This window comes from Callorhinus ursinus, unplaced genomic scaffold (assembly GCF_003265705.2).
Source record: "Callorhinus ursinus isolate GAN/ISIS: 27379988/994484 unplaced genomic scaffold, GSC_fseal_2.0 scaffold35, whole genome shotgun sequence".
Taxonomy (NCBI): Eukaryota; Metazoa; Chordata; class Mammalia; order Carnivora; family Otariidae; genus Callorhinus; species Callorhinus ursinus.
This window is the reverse complement of record NW_027397097.1, coordinates 7151138-7169342: the sequence shown is the minus strand read 5'-3', so window position 1 is coordinate 7169342 and position 18205 is coordinate 7151138. Positions and strand designations below refer to the sequence as shown.

Here is an 18205-nt window from a genome sequence, read left to right as displayed (position 1 = left end):
GTTTTGCCTCCAGCTCCGGATCGTCCCGCCTCTACCCTTTGCCCTGTACTTCCTCCCTTCCTCCGCTGGGCTCCGCGGCCAGGCTCTCGACCACTCGGAGACCACCAGCGTACCCCTGAAGACTCCCATTGGCTCATCTACGCCTTCAGTCCAGGCTCCTCCCGCCAGAGGCCCCGCCCCCTCGCTCTGCGCCCTCATTTTCGTTCCGCCGGCGCACGAGGCGTAGGCGGACAAATTCGGCTGCACCGTGGTAGGGCAGTCGAGCAGCAGGAAGAGGCCTCTCTTTCTCGGAACCCCACTGCCTTGTGGGATTGTGGCAAGTTTCTCAGGCCTAGACAAGTGTTCCGGATTCCTCCGCCCCGCCTCCCTCGTTGAGTACGGAAGCTGAGAGGGTCCGCGGGCAGTCATGGCGGCGCACCTAAAGAAGAGGGTGTACGAGGAATTCACTAAGGTGGTTCAGGTAATTTACGGAAGGAAAGGTCCCTGGACCAGTCCGGGGCGGGGAAGGTTATCCACGCTCCAGACACTTTGCCAAAACAGGCGCTGCAAACCTGGGTTGAGTGCCGACTACTTTGATAGGCTCTCCGAAACTACACATAAGTGGGCGTGTTAGTTTGTAGCTGCTGTAGTCGTCATTATTAATATGTGCAGTCTGACACTTAATAAAATTATTAGAACAGATAGTCCTTTAGAATTTACGAAGATGTCTTATCCGTTATCTCAGTTTATTCGGGTTCCATTAGCACCTTCGTTCTACAGATGTGGCTCGAAAGCTTCTGGAGGGATACGAGGATTCAGAGCCAATTTCTGGTAGAGCCCCTTCCACCTCCCGTTACAAAAAAAGCGCCCAGGGACAAGTTGGTTGTATGCAAAACTGTGAGGGTTTGGAAGAGGAGTCTGTAGAAATCCTCAATACCCAGCCAAAGCAGGTGAGGGTCACAGGCTGCATAGGGGCAGAAGTTTCCATTGGTGAACAGCGTACCTAGGAAGTAGGGCAGTATTTTCCTCCTTTGAAGTTAAGGACAGGTGGTCCGAGCCCCTGTTAGAACAGTGATTCTCCATGTGTCTCCTCATAAATGTTGCTAAAGTAGAGGTTGATCCCAAGTTATCTCGTGTGTCCTGCTTCTCAGACTTTTTATGCAAATCACCTGGTGATCTTGTTAAAATGTAGATTATACTCTGTGGGGTGGAGGAGGTGAGGCAGTAATCTGCATTTCTGACAAGCCCCCAGTTGATGCTAGTAGATCAAAGCATCCTTAGATCCGAAGAGTACCCCTAGATTCTTAGACTTCTAGTGTAGCAGGATTTAGACCATCCAGCAGGGAACTCCTTGAACATTTCATTCGTTCCTTAAACAAGAGTTTGTTAAGTGAATGGTTACTGTGTATCAGGTATAGTGAAAGGTGTTGAGCTACAAAGTCCAATAACACTAATTAGAGTCTCTGTCCTTTAGGAGCTCACGAGCTAGTGGGAGAGACAGAAAAGCATACCTGTGATTATAATACAGAGAGATGATTGTATTGACAAATCAAGTTTTTCTTCCTCTTTTCACTTATCATTTCTGTTTTGAGGACACATCTTTGTAGCATATTCCCACCAACTGTAGGGAAGTTAGTCTGCTTTTTTTTTGTTTTGTTTTGTTAAAATAACTTTGAGATTTAAACTTGACACTTTTGTTGCTCCATTTTATGTGAAATTAGTTTTCTTGAACTTTTGGAATGAGTCAAGATTTAGGAAGGTTTTTCTTTTTAAGATTTTTTTTTTTATTTTTGAATAATCTCTACACCCAACATGGGGGCTCAAGCTCACAACCCTGAAATCGAGTTGCATATTACACCAACTGAACCAATCAGGCCCCCTCATGAAAGTTTTTCTAATTTCCCAGAGCTGGTGCTTCTGGATTTGCTCTCTGGGTCTGTTTTCCCTGCCTGCCCACTTTTTTTTTTTTTTTTTTTTTGTAATTGTGGTAAAATACATGTATTACCATTTTAAACTTTATTTTTTTCTGGTTCAAGAGTGAGGGAGAGGGGAAGAGAGAATCTTTTTTTTTTTTTTTTAGATTTTATTTATTTATTTGAGAGAGAGAATGAGAGAGAGAGAAAGCACATGAGATGGGGGAGGATCAGAGGGAGAAGCAGACTCCCTGCCGAGCAGGGAGCCCGATGCGGGACTCAATCCAGGGACTCCAGGATCATGACCTGAGCTGAAGGCAGCCGCCCAACCAACTGAGCCACCCAGGCACCTGGAAAGAGAGAATCTTTAGCAGGCTCCATGCTCTGCATGGAGCCCAATGCAGGGCTTGATCTCACCACCCTGAAATCATGACCTGAGTGGAAACCAAGACCTGAGCCGAAATCAAGAGTCGGATGCTTAACTGACTGAGCCACCAAGGTGCCCCCATTTTAAACATTTTTAAGTGTACAGTTCAGTGGCTTTCAGTACATTCACATTGTTGTGCGGTGTGATTTCCTTTCTTTCCATAGTTCTTTTGTTCCCACTTCCCAGGAGTACTCACCCTTCCTCCAGCATGTGTGTTTACACTTCTCCAAACTCTTGTACCTGTTTTCTTTTTTACATGGAATGCATGTCATTTTCCCCTTTATTTTTGCTCTCACATTTTTGTTTGAAAACCCATCTAAAACCTCAGCAAGAGTTTCGTCTCTTCCTCCCCTGCTTCCATGGCTAGTACTCTGAACTTGTCTATTTATACTTTCCACTCAGTGTTATCAGTTGTTAATCTTAAAAATAGTTATTTTACCAGCCAAAATGTAATTATTTGGGAATAACAGAATGTGCAATTCGGGACATGCAAGCCATGGCAAAACCACAGGCAAGTCCAACAAACAAAAGTCTTATTTTATGCAGAGGAAGGAGGAAGTTATGACTTAAGCCTTGGAGGGACAGGTTCCCTTTTACATGAACTAGGGTGATAGTTTCTCATTGGCTGAGTTGCAAGGGTGGTAGATTTCTTGTAGGAGATGCAATGTAGGTCTTTCCCTGTTGGGGCCTGTAATTGATGATTCTTTCTTGTTGATTTTTCTGTTGGAGTCTGTAATCCAGTCTTTTCCCTAATTGTTGAGTGGCACTGTTCCCCTCCCCCCAGCCTCCCCTTGTATCCTCCCTACTCAATTTTAGTGAGTTTTCTCTTTATTAATTTCACACAGTATACATATTTCCCTACCAGCCTGGACTCCTTAAGGACAGAGATAATGCCTGGTTCATCTCCATGTCCTTTGTTACGTGTAGGAGACTCTGAGTTGTATGAATGGAGGTCTTGGTTCTTGGATTCCCTACAAAGATTTATGTGAGGATCCAAGCTCAAATAAAGACAAAGAGTGTAGCAAGCACAAAGCAGTTTATTAAGGATAGTACACTCTCAAGAAGGGAGAGTGTGCAGGCCCAGAGGTGGCTACTGCCTTGGAACTAGGGGTGTCTTTTTGTGTTTGCATAGATTATGGGTCATAGCTAGGGTGGTTTCTTACTGAGGTTGTTTGCAGTCATCTAAGGGATTCTTCCTACCAGTTGGGAGGGGGAGTTTTTGGCCCTACCAGGTTCTTGCCAGAACTGTCCTGGCCGTCTTACCCCACAGGAGCGGAGTGGTGGGGTGTGGGGTGGGCTTGAAACCACAATGTAAGTATATTACAATGAAGCTATAGGTTACCCTGGGGCAGAGGTTGAAGAGGAGAGCTGCATGTTCTACATCGGTAGCTCTGGGTCTGTCAGCTCCAGGGTGTTGGAAGCCTTGCCAGGATATGTTAAGGGCCACAAAGTCAGGATATTGTGTCCTCAGCCTTCCAATGTGTCACCTATTTATCACACCCTTGCCCCCAGCTCATGTCTCACTACTTACTCTGTCACCCCTGGATGACCATAGGTCCTGGCTCACTAAAATGTTACTGATGGTTGACTGATAGCAGATAGTGGTTTGTCTTCCCCCTACATACTCTGTATAGAAAGAAATCTTTCTCAGGTTTTGACCTGATTGGAGCCCAAGTAACACAGAAGACTGAATTTGTGTAGAGTAGGATGGGAATGGGTAAGGATTTTAAGAAAAGAGCTCATTTCCTCACTTCATTTTGCATGAATCATTACCTTAGAGTGATGAAATGAGATCTTAGTGCTTCTGATCTTTTCCTCTGCTTTGAAGATGAGGAGGGAGAGAGAACTTGTATGTATTTAGTGTTTTATTATGTCTTTGTACACATAAAGACGTTATACTTTAGATTTCTCAAATATCCATATGATATAGGTATTGTATTCTCTTTTGTAGAAGAGATACTGGCCTCCTCTCACTAGTAAGTGGTTACTGAACCCAAATTCTCTGACTTCAAAACCCTCGGTCTCTTTATATCATGCCGTACCTTGTTCCTGACTAGAATAATCCTAATCTTTTCTCTGTAGAAATGTAAATTTGTAAAGAGGTGATTGCTCAGGATATCAAAATGATGCAGCAAATGTTAAGGAAAATTATTGGTTACAACATTTGTCTTATTTATGATGCTTTCTGTACCTACCCACAGGGCCTGACTTAAGCCTTGGAGGGACAGGTTCCCTTTTACATGAAATTTTTGGCACCCATTATACATAACGAATGCATCTAAAAAGCTTCTAGTTACACGCCATCCTTGGGAGAATTGAGAAAATAGTTACTCAAATAATTTTGCGTGTCCTGTAGTTCAGATGAGGATCCCTAGTTGAGAAAGACTGGTAGTAGTGTCATAATTCCCATTTTACAGCTGATGAAAGTAAGAATTATGACTTACTTAGAACAGCAGAATCGGAACTCAGAGACAAGTCCTAATGCTGAATAATCATTCAGTAAACATTTGTTAACTGGCTACAGTTTGTTAGGTATTTGTATGTTTTATTTTATTTTTTACACTATCCATCCTTTTCATAAAGGCAGAATGGTTTGGGGAGTCATCTGGAGTAAGGAGAAGACTTTTTACTCAGTGTAAGCTACAGATAGTTCCCATCAGTTTCAGTTTTCTCATGAGGGAAGCTGAGCCTGGTGGGTCCCTCAGCACAGTCTAAACATATTTATATATGTTTAACATATGTATGTGAACATATTTACATATGTTCAATTATATATAATTGAGATTTAAGTAAAGAATGGAGCAGATCCTTTATGTGTCCTTTTAGCCCTAAAGCTCCAGTGGTCCTGAGAGATAGGCAGAACAAAATGTTAGTGGACCGGGTGCCTGGGTGGCTCAGTTGGTTAAGCGACTGCCTTCGGCTCAGGTCATGATCCTGGAGTCCCGGGATCAAGTCCCGCATCGGGCTCCTTGCTCAGCAGGGAGTCTGCTTCTTCCTCTGACCCTCCCCCCTCTCATGTGCTCTCTCTATCTCTCATTCTCTCTCTCAAATAAATAAATAAAATCTTAAAAAAATAAAATAAAATCTTTAAAAAAAATGTTGGTGGACCTACTTTACAGAGAAAGAAATTGAGACTTGGAGAAGTGGGAAGCAAAATGGGGACTCCCTGGTCTCCACTCCAGTGTCCTTTTTCCAGTTCATAACACTGCTTTCCCTAAAGTTAGGTCTATTAGTTAAATACATTATTTGGTTTAAGGGAGTGAGGCAAAGTGAAATTTGCAGACCCTGTGTTTTCATGTGTTTTCTTTGCCTACTCCTTTGCAGCAACAACAGGAGGAAATTGCAACCAAGAAACTCCGATTGACAAAACCAAGTAAATCTGCAGCGCTCCACATAGATCTGTGTAAAGCTACCTCCCCAGCAGATGCTTTGCAGTACCTACTCCAGTTTGCCAGGAAGCCTGTTGAAGCAGAAAGTGTGGAGGGAGTAGTCAGGATTCTCTTGGAACATTATTACAAGGTAAGAAGGTCTTGAGGACCTGATGGGAGTGTGTGTAAGAATTGTATCATGTCTACAGAATGGGTAGGTATTGCAAGATAAATAAGGTGTTCATTCAGCAGTCTTTTATTGAGGGCCTTCCATGTGCCAGGCACTATAGATACAGAGAGAAAAAAGATCCAAGTCCTGTCCTCAGAAATCTGGAGCATCTCTGTGTGGATGGATATAGAGAGTATCCATATAGTGTATACGGAGACAGATGTGAACATACTGCTGGGGGTAGTGTTGCCTGGGTTACGTCGCGTGCAGTGGGAGTACAAAGGAGGACTTCAGTCATAACCAGATTTGTCTCTGAAATGTCGTTCTGTCATCCTGCTGTTATGGCCCTATTTCAAGGCCCTCATATCTAATTGCGATAGCCCCCTTTTTTAACTTTTTTTTTTCCTTTGCATAGTGTCATTTCATTTCTCCATGTATTTTACTGGGCTAAAAGAAACATCAGTTTGTGTTTGATTAAATACAGGAAACAGTTTAAACAAATGAAATTCACAAGATGTGTTTAGTTTTCAGTTTATAAGTAAGATCTGCAGTAAAAGGGAAGACGTGAGTTCCAAATACTTGAATCACAGATGAATCAAAGTTTTAAACTTAAGTATGAACATTTTTAAGCCTATAGAAAAGTTGAGACAGTACTATAATGATCTGCCAAATACCCATCTCTGGATTTAACACATAATGAATATCTTGTCAAATTTGCTCTCTCTGTTTTCCTTAAGTTTTTTTAAAGTATCATAAAATATTTCCCTAAATAGTTCAGTAGGGGACTTAAAAAAAAATAACCACATCAGATAAAACTAAATTTCCTTAATGTCCTCTAACAACTAGTCAATATTCAAATTTCTTTCATTTCCAAAATACCTTTTTATAGTTGATCTGTTCAAATCAGAATGCAAACACTATTCACACATGGCATTTGGTCTTTTAAAATTTTTTTAACTGATTTTTTTTTTTTTTTTAAGATTTTGTTTATTTGTCAGAGAGAGAGAGTGGCAGGCAAAAGGAGAGGGAGAAGCAGGTTCCCAGCTGAGCAGGAGTCCCTGGTCTTTTTTTAATCTAGAACAATTTTTATTTTGGTGACGTTGACCTGATAGACTCAGTCAGTTGTTGATAAAACATCTTGTTTTTGGAATTTGTTTACTTCCTTGGGGGTTAATTTGCTCCTCTATCCTTTTTATTTACTAGAAACGGAAAGTTAGATATAAAGTACAGGCCTTGTTAGATTCAGGTTAAGCATATTTTTGAAATTTTTAAGAATATGTTATAGATGACGATTTGTATTTCATATTGCATCTGTCAGGATGCATGTAATATCTTCAAGTGTTCCCTTGCAAAAGCTTCTTTTTCTCTTCAGTCTCTTTTCTTTCTATAAACTATGTTTATTTAAATCTTTTATGTATGACATAAAGGGTCTTTTCCTTTACACATATAATGTTCTAGCTTTCTTTTTTTTTTAAAGATTTTATTTATTTGAGAGAGAATGAGATAGAGAGAGAGATCATGAGGGTCAGAGGGAGAAGCAGACTCCCTGCTGAGCGGGGAGCCCGATGCGGGACTCGATCCCGGGACTCCAGGATCATGACCTGAGCCGAAGGCAGTCGCTTAACCAACTGAGCCACCCAGGTGCCCCTATAATGTTGTAGCTTAATCAGAAATGCTTACAGTTTTCCAAAGATCTTGTGGATTTTCAGAAATCCATGTCTTTTCACATGCTGTTCCCCCAGCCTAGAACCCCTCTGTTTTCCTCCCACTGCCCTGTGATCTGGTTTGCCATTTTCTCTGTCAAGCATATTCCTTCTTCACTGTCTTTCCACTTATGTTTCCTTCTGCTTAGAACACTTCCCTCAGATGTTCGTATGTATACTTCCCACACTTTGTTCAAGTCAGCTCAAATGTCACTTTTTCATTAAGGCCTTTTTTTATCCCTGTATTTAAAATTGAAACTGCCTGTTCCACCCCAGAACCTCCTAGCTTCCTTCCTTGATTTTGTTTTCTCCATAACACTTACCATCTTCTCATATTCTTTTTTTTTTAAGATTTATTTATTTGTTTGAGAGAGAATGCGCATGTGCATGTGTGCGTGGGAGGAGGGGAAGAGGGACAGAGTGAAAAATCCTCAAGCCGACTCTGTGCTAAGCATGGACCACGACATGGGGCTTGATCTCAAAACCCTGAGATCATGACCTGAGCCAAAATCAAGAATCCGACTGAGCTACCCAGGCACCCCCCATCTTCTCGTATTTTATATAATTTTCTCATGCTTGTGGTTCCTTATCTATTTCCCCATGCTAGAATGTAAGCTCCTCTTGAACAGGGATTTTTGTTTTTTTAAGTTGATGAATCTGCAGTACCAAGAACAGTGCGTGGTAAAATTATTTGTTGAATGAGGAGCGTATGCTTTTGTGAGACTTTTTACTCGGTTAATGAATGCTTATTACATATTAGGCATTTTTTTCTGGGCACTGGACTGACCTGTTAGCACATTGATTAGTTCTTAGTATAGCCAGTGTTTGCTGTACGTCTCTTTCCTTTAGACTTTAAGCCCCTAAATTCAGAGACTACAAATCTGTTTATCTCTGTTCTAGTTCCTGGCAAAGTCCCTGGAACACTGTAGGGGGTTAATAAATGCTTACCTCATGTTTTACATAAATGTAATCAGGGTTTCTGTTCTCAAGTTTTCAGACACTTAGTGATCTATTTTTAGTTACTTCCTTTCTTAGCAATATCCACCTATTATATGATAATATAACTCTATTACCCATAATCATCTGTAATAATACTTTTAAGAACAGTTAACATTTATATAGCTTGTTGGAGTTTATAAAGCTCTTTCCACATGTCATATTTTTTAATCCTGGTGATAACACCATTGTTATTTATGTAATCCAGGTAAAGAACTAAGCTTGGAACCTGGGTGGTTCATTTGGTTAAGCGTCTGCCTTTGGCTCAGGTCATGATCCCAGGTCCTGGGATCGAGCCCCACATCAGGCTCTCTCCTTGGCTGGGGGTCTGCTTCTCCCTCTGCCTGCTGTTCCCCCTGCTTGTGTGCGCACGCTCTCTCTCTCTCTCTCTCTCTCTCTCTCTCTCTCTGTGTGTCAAATAAATAAATAAATAAATAAAATGTTAAAAAAAAAAGGGAATAAGCTTGGAGCAGTTTAGTTTTCAGGGTGACCCAGCTAAGTAAATGTAGGGTCTGGATTTGATCTGGGTTGGTTTTTTTTGTTGTTGTTGTTGTTTTTTTAACCTTTTGTCATGAAACATTTCAAATATATATACAAGTAGAGGGAATGGTTTAATTAATTCCCATGTGCCCCTTATCCAGTTTCAGCAGATACCACTTTGTGGCCAAACTTGTTTTATTCCCATTCCCCCCACCCAACTGTCCGCTTCCACTTCCTCCACTCTTACCCTCTCCACCAGATTCTCCCTGGCATCATATCATTTTGTTCATAAATTTCAATTTATATCTTTAAACAATACTCTTTTAAAAGACATAATCACAATACCATTATCATGTCTAACGGAAAAATTGAACTCGGGTATTCTGATGTCATACCTCAGGCTCTTTAACCAGGCCATGGTGCTTGCATTAGTCTAGCAGATTCTAGCCCCAAAGGAAATGAGAAGGGATGCCAAATGTATCCAGTTCTAGATTGATGACCATAGCTTTTTTTATCCTTTCATCTGTTATCCATAAATGTGGTCTCACATTTTAGTAGGTAAACTACTTGGGCTTCTGCTTCTCTCCTCCAGATTTTTCTGTGGTCAGGCAGCAGTATCTGAACTTCCTTCACATGAGGGATTCTTCACTTATGCTACTGTACTAGTTGCTGTGGAGGATGTAGAACTGTGAGACATGTTCCTTGTCCTTTTGGGGCTAGCAGTATAGTTGGTAGACTAAATAATATATGTAGTAAATAGATAGGGCTAAGGTTATTCATTTGTTCTTTTTGTTTTGTTTTTTGTTTTCTCGAAACATCTTGTATACTAACTCTGTTCCAGGCCTTGTGCTTAATTTTGGAAATAAAAGATGATTATGTGATCCCTGATCTGAATCTAGTTGGGTAGATACAGACACAATAAATGGGTAATAACAATACAGTGTTATAGGTGCTGTGAAATCTGGGACAGGTTATGATGTGACCTCCAAGAAGAGGGCAGTCAGTTTGACTTGGGAGCAGGGGACTAGAATGGCATTATAGAGTAGTAGTGATCCTTGAGATGAGTCTTCTAAAACAGATTTGGGCCATTTGGAAAACAGGAGGAAAGAAAGGCATTTTAGGAAGAAAGGAGTTGTGAGCAAAGGCATGGAGATGTGAAATAGCCTGTCACATTAGAAGAGATCCAAGCAGCTGGTATAGATTTTAGTTTGAAAGCTTTTTAAGAGATAAGACTAGAAATCGTGGAGGACCTGTATTTTATCTTGTGCGTTTTGTCTTAGAAATGTCACCCTGGAAATAGGATGGAGGATGGAGGAACTGGACGAGGGGAAGATGGGTGTTAGGGTGACCGACTAGGAGACTGATAAGTCTGAAGCAAGGTGATGAAAGCCTGAACCAGGACAGTTTTAATGGTGAGAAGAGCACTTATTAGAGAGGGCTTCTCTGGAGGCAGTTTGTTTTAAGCTTAGGTGTTGAGGTACCAGGGGATAATTTCAGAAAGTAGAAGAACTTGGGTAAAGTATTCAGATTGATAAGAAATGTTACTAGGTCAGGTACTCTCTTATTCTTTTTTGTGCCATTCTTGCCTCCTTTTATCTGCTAGGGCTAGTACTTCTGCCTTCTCTGCAGCTCTCTTGTGTTTGGAGGTCTGTGACTCCGTTCCAGACCATTGAAATGTTTGGAGGTCTGTGATTTTGTTCCAGACCATTGAAGTGTTTGGAGTTCTGTGACTTTGTTCCAGACCATTGAAGTGTTTGGAGTTCTGTGACTTTGTTCCAGACCATTGAAGTGTTTGGAGGTCTGTGACTCCGTTCCAGACCATTGAAAAGCTATGTAGCTCTTCGCCTGTCCTCTCTTACTGCAGACTATTTTTGACTAGTATTTGACTAGTCCATTGTCTCAGAAAGACAATTACCTGCTTCTTTGATATTTCAGTAATTTGAAGTCCATAAAATAATTGGTTTTTCTTTATATTCAAAACTGAATTCAGGATCTCCCTTCATTCTCCAGTCTACCTTATCTTGGGAAATGGTCCCATTATCTGTACAGACCCTTAAATCAGAAACCTGAGAAAGATCCTTTACCTTTTCCTCTCCTCCTATTCCCTTCTTCACTAAGTCTTGTTGATTTTACATTCAAAATCTCTCGTTTCCACTGTTACCTCAGTAATCCAAGTGACATATTTTGTTTTATTTCATTTTATTTATTTAGAGCGCAAGAGCATGTGAGTGGGGGTGGGGATGGTGCAGCAAAAAGAGAGGGAGAGAGAGAATCTTAAGCAGGCTCCATGCACAGTGAGGAGCCCAAAGCAGGGCTCAGTCTCAGGACCCTGAGATCCTGACCTGAGCTGAAATCAAGAGTTGGACGCTTAACCGACAGAGCTACCCAGGCTTCCCACATTTTTAAAATTTTTTTGTGAAATATAATACATAAAGAAGAATAGGTAGAAAAATGTCATACAGCCTATTGCTCTATCACACTGTGAACACAGTGTGTAACCACCATCCCAGTCAAGAAATGGAATATTATCAGCCTCCTGTAAGCCTCTTCAAACTCCCCTCTAATGATTTAGATCTTTCCCAAAAGATAACCACCACTGTCCTGACTTTCAGGGTAATAACTACCTTTCTTTTATTTTTTACCATTAAGCCTGCACTCCTAAATACAATTTATTTTTGCCTTTTTTTTTTTTAAACTTCATGTAGGGAATACAGTGTGTATCTTTTATGTGTGGCTTTTGCTCAGAATTCTACCTGTATCGATATTCATTCATATTGTTGACGGCAGCTATGGTTCATTCATTTTTACCATAGCATAAGATTTCTTATATGAATATACTCTAATAATTTATCCATTCCATTATTGATGGACATTTAGGCTTCCTCCACTTTTTAGCTATTACAGGAAATAGTGCCATGAACATTTTGTACAGGTCTCTTGGTATGCATGTCTTACATTTCTATATTTTGTATACCCCGGAGTGAAATTACTGAGCCAACTTTTTCATAGGCTTTTTTTTTTTTTTTTTCAGATTTTATTTATTTGACAGAGAGAGCACAAGCAAGAGAAGCAGCAGACAGAGGGAGAGGGAGAAGCAGGCTCCCCATTGAGCAGGGAGCCCGATGTGGGGCTGGGATCATGACCTGAGCTGAAGGCAGATGCTTGACCGGCTGAGCCACCCAGGCCCCCCATAGGCATTTTTTTAAAAGAAGATTTTATTTATTTATTTGAGAGACAGAGAGTGAGCGAGTGAGCAAGAGAGAGAGAGTACAAGCTGGAGGAGGGGCAGAGGGAGAGGAAGAAGCAGGCTCCCTGTGGAGCAGAGAGCTCGATGCAGGGCTCAGTCCCAGGACCCTGGGATCATGACCTGAGCCGAAGGCAGCTGCTTAACCTACTGAGCCACCCAGGTGCCCCCTGAGCCAACTTTTTCAGAGTGGTAGTACCAATTTAGACCCACTGTTGGCACTATGAGAATTCCAATTCCACATATTTACCAACAGTTGGAATTGTTGATCTTTATCATTTGACAGTTCCAGTGGATGTGTGTGGTATATCATTGTGGCCTTAATTTGCATTCGTTGGATTTCTGATGAAGTGGAACAAATTTAATATGTTTAAATGGCCATTTGGATATCTTTTTAGGTAATGCCTATTGATGTTTTTCGCATATTTTTTCCTTACTGTTTTATGTGAATTCTTTACATTCCAGTACAAGTTCTTTAATGGCTTTAATGGTTTTATGTGTTTTCAAATATCTTCTTCCTTTTTAGTCCCTCCCACCTTCCCCCCGCCCCCCATCTTTTAGTCCCTTAGTATTGTATTTTGATGAAAGGAAGTTCTTAATGTAGTCCAGTTTGATAATCTTTTCATTTATTTTTGGGCTTTTCTTACGTGATGTAAGAAGGGTTTGCCTACCCTGAGCTCATTAAGACATTTTGCTGCATTGTTACTAGAAACTTTATTATTTGCTTTTCACACATGGGATTGATATGTGTATGTTGCTTGGGTATATGGAAATCCAAATGTCCAGCACCATTTGTTGAAAAGAATGTCGTTTCTCCATTGTCCAGCAGTACCACCTTTGTGGTAAATGAAGTGTCTACATATGGGTATTTCAGGGCTTTCTATTCTATTCCAGTAGTTTGTCTATTCTCATGCCAGTATGATGCTGTGTTAGCCTAGCATTATATTAAATCTTGACATTTAGTAGGACAAGTTCACTCACCTTGCTCTTCTTTAAGAATGTCTTAATTATTCCTGATCTTTTCTTTTTTTTTATGAATTTTGATATCAGCTTGTGAAATTCTGCCCCAAAACAAAATTTCAGTTAGGATTTTCATTATGTTTCCTTCTATTGTTCTGATGGCATTTGGGGATTGACATTTTACGGTATTGAGTTTTCCAGTCCATAAACTTGGTACATCCCTATTATTTTAATACTGTTTTATAGTTTTCTGCATAAAGATTATGTACACTTTTTTGTTAGTTATTCCTAGATATTTAATATTTTGTTACTGTAAATGATAATATTTTTAAAATTTCATTTTCTAACACTGCCATAGCTGGTATTCAGAAATGCAATTGACTTTTATTTATTAACTCATATATCTTACAACCTTATGATTTTAATAAATTATATACAGATTATTTTGAATTTTTTACAAATAATCAGCAAATAGTGGCTTTTTTAAAAATATTTTATGTATTTATTTGACAGAGACACAGCGAGAGAGAGAGCACAAGTAGGGGGAGTGGGAGAGGGAGAAGCAGGCTCCTCACTGAGCAGGGAGCCCGATGTGGGGCTCGATCCCAGGACCCTGGGACCATGACCTGAGCTGAAGGCAGACGCTTAACGACTGAGCCACCCAGGCGCCCCAATGGATATTGGGGCTTTAATATATATATATATATATATATATATATATATATATATATAATGGCTTTAATATATATATATATATAATGATACCAGTTATCTTTTGATTATAGTTTCCCTGGTATACCTACTTCTGCCTTTTATTTTCATCTTTTTTATGTCTTTTTGTTTTAGATAAGACCTATGTAAACAACATGTAGTTTTTAATTTTTATCTATTTACTTTTAAAGATTTATGTATTATAGAGTGAGCAGGGGGAGGGGCAAGAGAGGGAGACAGACTCCCCACCTAGCAGGGAGCCTGATGCGGGGCTCAGTCCCAGGACCCCAAGATCATGACCTGAGCTGAAATCAAGAGTCAGTTGCTTAACACTGGGTATTTACCCCAGAGATACAAATGTAGTGATCTGAAAGGGCACATGCACCCCTATGTTTATAGCAGCAATGTCCGCAATAGCCAAACTATGGAAAGAGCCTAGATGTTCATCAACAGAATGGACAAAGAGATGTGGTATATATGTATGTATATGTATACATACATACATATATATATACATGTATATATATATGTATACACACACACAATGGAATATTATGCAGCCATCGAAAAGAAATGAAATCTTGCCATTTGCAACGATGTGGATGGAACTAGAGGGTATTATGCTAAGTGAAATAAGTCAGTCAGAGAAGGATAAATGTCATATGATCTCACTGATATGAAGAATTTGAGAAATAAGACAGAGGATCATAGAGGAAGGGAGGGAAAAATGAAAACAAGATGAAACCAGAGAGGGAGACAAACCATAAGAGACTCAATTTCAGGAAACAAACAGGGTTGCTGGAGTGGAGGGGGGTGGGTGTCTGGGTGATGGACATTGGAGAGGGCATTTACTATGGTGAGTGCTGTGAATTGTGTAAGAATGATGAGTCACAGACCTGTACCCCTGAAACAAATAATACATTATATGTTAATAAAAAAATAGAACAAAACATAGAATATACAGTGATCAACCAAAAAAAAAAAAAAGAGTCAGATGCTTAATCAACTGAGCTACCCAGGCTCCCCAACATGTAGTCAGTTAAAAAAAAAAATGTTTGTTTTTAAAATTGATCATTTATTGGGCGGAGCAAGATGGCGGAGGAGTAGGAGACTTGGATTTTGTCTGGTCTCAGGAATTCAGCTGAATAGGGATCAAACCATTCTGAACACCTGTGAACTCAACAGGAGACTGAAGAAGAGAGTAGCAACAACTCTCTGAACAGAGAAGTGACCACTTACTGGAAGGTAGGATGTGCGGAGAAGTGAATCCGACGCGATATTCGGGAGGATAGACGCAGGGGAGGGGGCCTCCGGCGGCCGCTTCTGGCGAGCGGTGGAGCCGCGGAGCACAAAATCGGAACTTTTAGAAGTCGCTCCGCTGAGGGACGGCGCTCCAGTGGCTAAGTGGGGGGGGGTGGAACCCTCACGGGACAGTGTGGTCTCAGGACCCTCGGGGTCACAGAAAGACCAGGGGTGCCTGAGTGCAGCAGAGCTCCCAGGTATTGGAGCAGGGAAGCCGGCTGCAGAGACGGAACCGAGGTGCGGGCTCTCAGCTCGGGGTTGCCATAAACTGTGATCCGCGGCCCAGTCGGGCCACTGCTCCTCCAGCAGGGACCCAACAAGCGGCAGATCCGGGGAGACGCCCCTCCCTCCCCGGGGAGACTCCCCTCCCTCCCCAGGGAGGAGTGGTGCAGAAGTGCACCGCAGGGATCTGCTGGGTTTGGAGACTCCACACAGGGTCCAGTGCCAGAGATAGAAATGCTCGGTCACAGGCTGGGTGAGCACGGTACGGCCGGAGACCAGGGGGACGGGAGTGACTGCTTTTCTCTGGGGGCGCACTGAGGAGCGGGGCCACAAGTTCTCAGCTCCTCCGGGTGGAGATTGGGAGGCCACCATTTTCACCCTGGTCCTCCAAAGCTGTACCAGAGCTTGCAGGGAACAAAAGTTCCTGAGAGCAAACCCGAGCAGCTTGCTTAGCCCAGACCATCAAGGGCAGGGCAATTCGGCAAAGACATTTGGGAACCACGGCAACAGGCTCCTCCCCCAGAAGATCAGCACGAACAGCCAGCAAGCCAAGACCAAGTTTACCGATCAAAGAGAATGGGAGAACTCCAGCGCTAGGGGAATACTGCACATAGAATTCATGGCTTTTTTTTACCATGATTCATTAGTTTTTCAAAATTAATTTTTTTAACTGTTTTTTTTATTTTTTCTTTTTCCCTTTTTCAACCAACATCTTATCAATCCCTTTTTTTAAAAAAACATTTTTTATTTTTCATTTTTAGAGTCATATTTTATCCCTTCATGGTAGTTACCCTTATTTTTGGCATATATATATATGTATATATATAAATTGTTCTCTTAAAATTTTGAGATACAGTTTCTTCTAACAGATCAAAATATGCCCTAAACCACTAGTGTATGGCTTTGTTCTAGTCTCCTGCCTGATCACATTCTCTACCTTTTTTTTCTTTCGTTTTTCTTTTTCTTTGTCTTTTTTTACATCTTCTTCTTTCTTTTTTCAGACAACTTCTTATCAATCTCTTTTATAAAATCTTTTATAATTTTCATCTTTACAGTCATCTTCCATCCCTTCATTGTATCAATCCTTATTTTGTACATATATAAGTCTTTCTTCCTTTAAAATTTTAGGAGGCACTTTTTTCTAACAGACCAAAATACACCCAAAATCTAGTGTGTGGCACTGATCTATGTACTAGCCTGATCATATTTGATCATACTCTGTTTTTTGTGTTGTTCTGTTTTTGTTTTTATCTTTTTCTTTTTGTTTTTTTTTCTTTCTTTTCTCTTTCTTTTTTCTTTCTTTCCCTTTCTTTTCCCCTGGTTTCAGGTCTTTTCTGATTTGTTTAGAGTATATTTGCTGGGGACGTTGTTAACCTGGTAGCATTGTGTTCTCTCATTCATCTATTCTCCTCTGGACAAAATGACGAGACGAAAAAAATCACCTCAGCAAAAAGAACAAGAGATAGTACCGTCAGCCAGGGACCTACTCAATACGGACATTAGTATGATGTCGGACCTAGAGTTCAGAATCATGACTTTAAATATACTAGCTGGGCTTGAAAAAACCATGGAAGTTATTAGAGAAACCCTTTCTGGAGAAATAAAAGAACAAATCTAACCAAGTCGAAATCAAAAAGGCTATTAATGAGGTGCAATCAAAAATGGGGGCACTAACTGCTAGGATAAATGAGGCAGAAGAGAGATCAGCGATATAGAAGACCAGATGATGGAAAATAAAGAGGCTGAGAAAAAGAGAAACAATTACAGGATCACAAGGGCAGAATTCGAGAGATAAGCGATACGATAAGACGAAACAACATTAGAATAATTGGGATCCCAGAAGAAGAAGAAAGAGAGAGAGGGGCAGAAGGTATATTGGAGCAAATTATAGCAGAGAACTTCCCTGATGTGAGGAAGGAAACAGGCATCAAAATCCAGGAGGCACAGAGAACCCCTCTCAAAATCAATAAACATAGGTCAACACCCTGACATCTAATAGTAAAACTTATGAGTCTCAGAGACAAAAGAGAAAATCCTGAAAGCAGCTCGGGAGAAGAGATATGTAACCTACAATGGTAGAAATATTAGATTGGCAACAGACCTATCCACAGAGACCTGGCAGGCCAGAAAGGACTGGCATGATATCTTCAGAGCACTAAACGAGCAAAATATGCAGCCAAGAATACTATATCCAGCTAGGCTGTCATTGAAAATAGGAGAGATAAAAAGCTTCCAGGACAAACAAAAACTAAAGGAATTTGCAAACACGAAACCAGGCCTCCAAGAAATATTGAAAGGGGTCCTCTAAGCAAAGAGAGAGCCTAAAAGCAGCATAGATCAGAAAGGAACAGAGAAAATATGCAGTAACAGTCACCTTACAGGCAATACAATGGCACTAAATTCATACCTTTCCATAGTTACCCTGAATGTAAATGGGCTAAATGCCCCAATCAAAAGACACAGGCTATCAGATTGGATTTAAAAACAAGACCCATCGATATGCTGTCTGCAAGAGACTCATTTTAGACCCAAAGACAACCCCAGATTGAAAGTGAGGGGGTGGAAAACCATTTACCATGCCAGTGGACACCAAAAAAAGCTGGGGTGGCAATCCTTATATCAGACAAATTAGATTTTAAACCAAAGACTGTAATAAGAGATGAGGAAGGACACTATATCCTACTTAAAGGGTCTATCCAACAAGAAAATCTAACAATTGTAAATGTCTATG

At 40.8% G+C, this 18205-nt stretch overlaps 1 protein-coding gene across 1 annotated transcript in view; it reads left to right on the top strand.

The window, feature by feature from the left end:
• The first annotated feature begins 234 nt into the window (after positions 1-234).
• Positions 235-18205, top strand: part of INTS4 (integrator complex subunit 4) — a 116573-nt gene continuing 98602 nt past the window's right edge. The window contains exons 1-2 of the mRNA XM_025894321.2: positions 235-460; positions 5644-5838. Coding sequence (XP_025750106.1) covers positions 407-460; positions 5644-5838 — 249 coding nt within the window. The 5' untranslated portion in view covers positions 235-406. The remainder of the gene's footprint in view (positions 461-5643; positions 5839-18205) is intronic.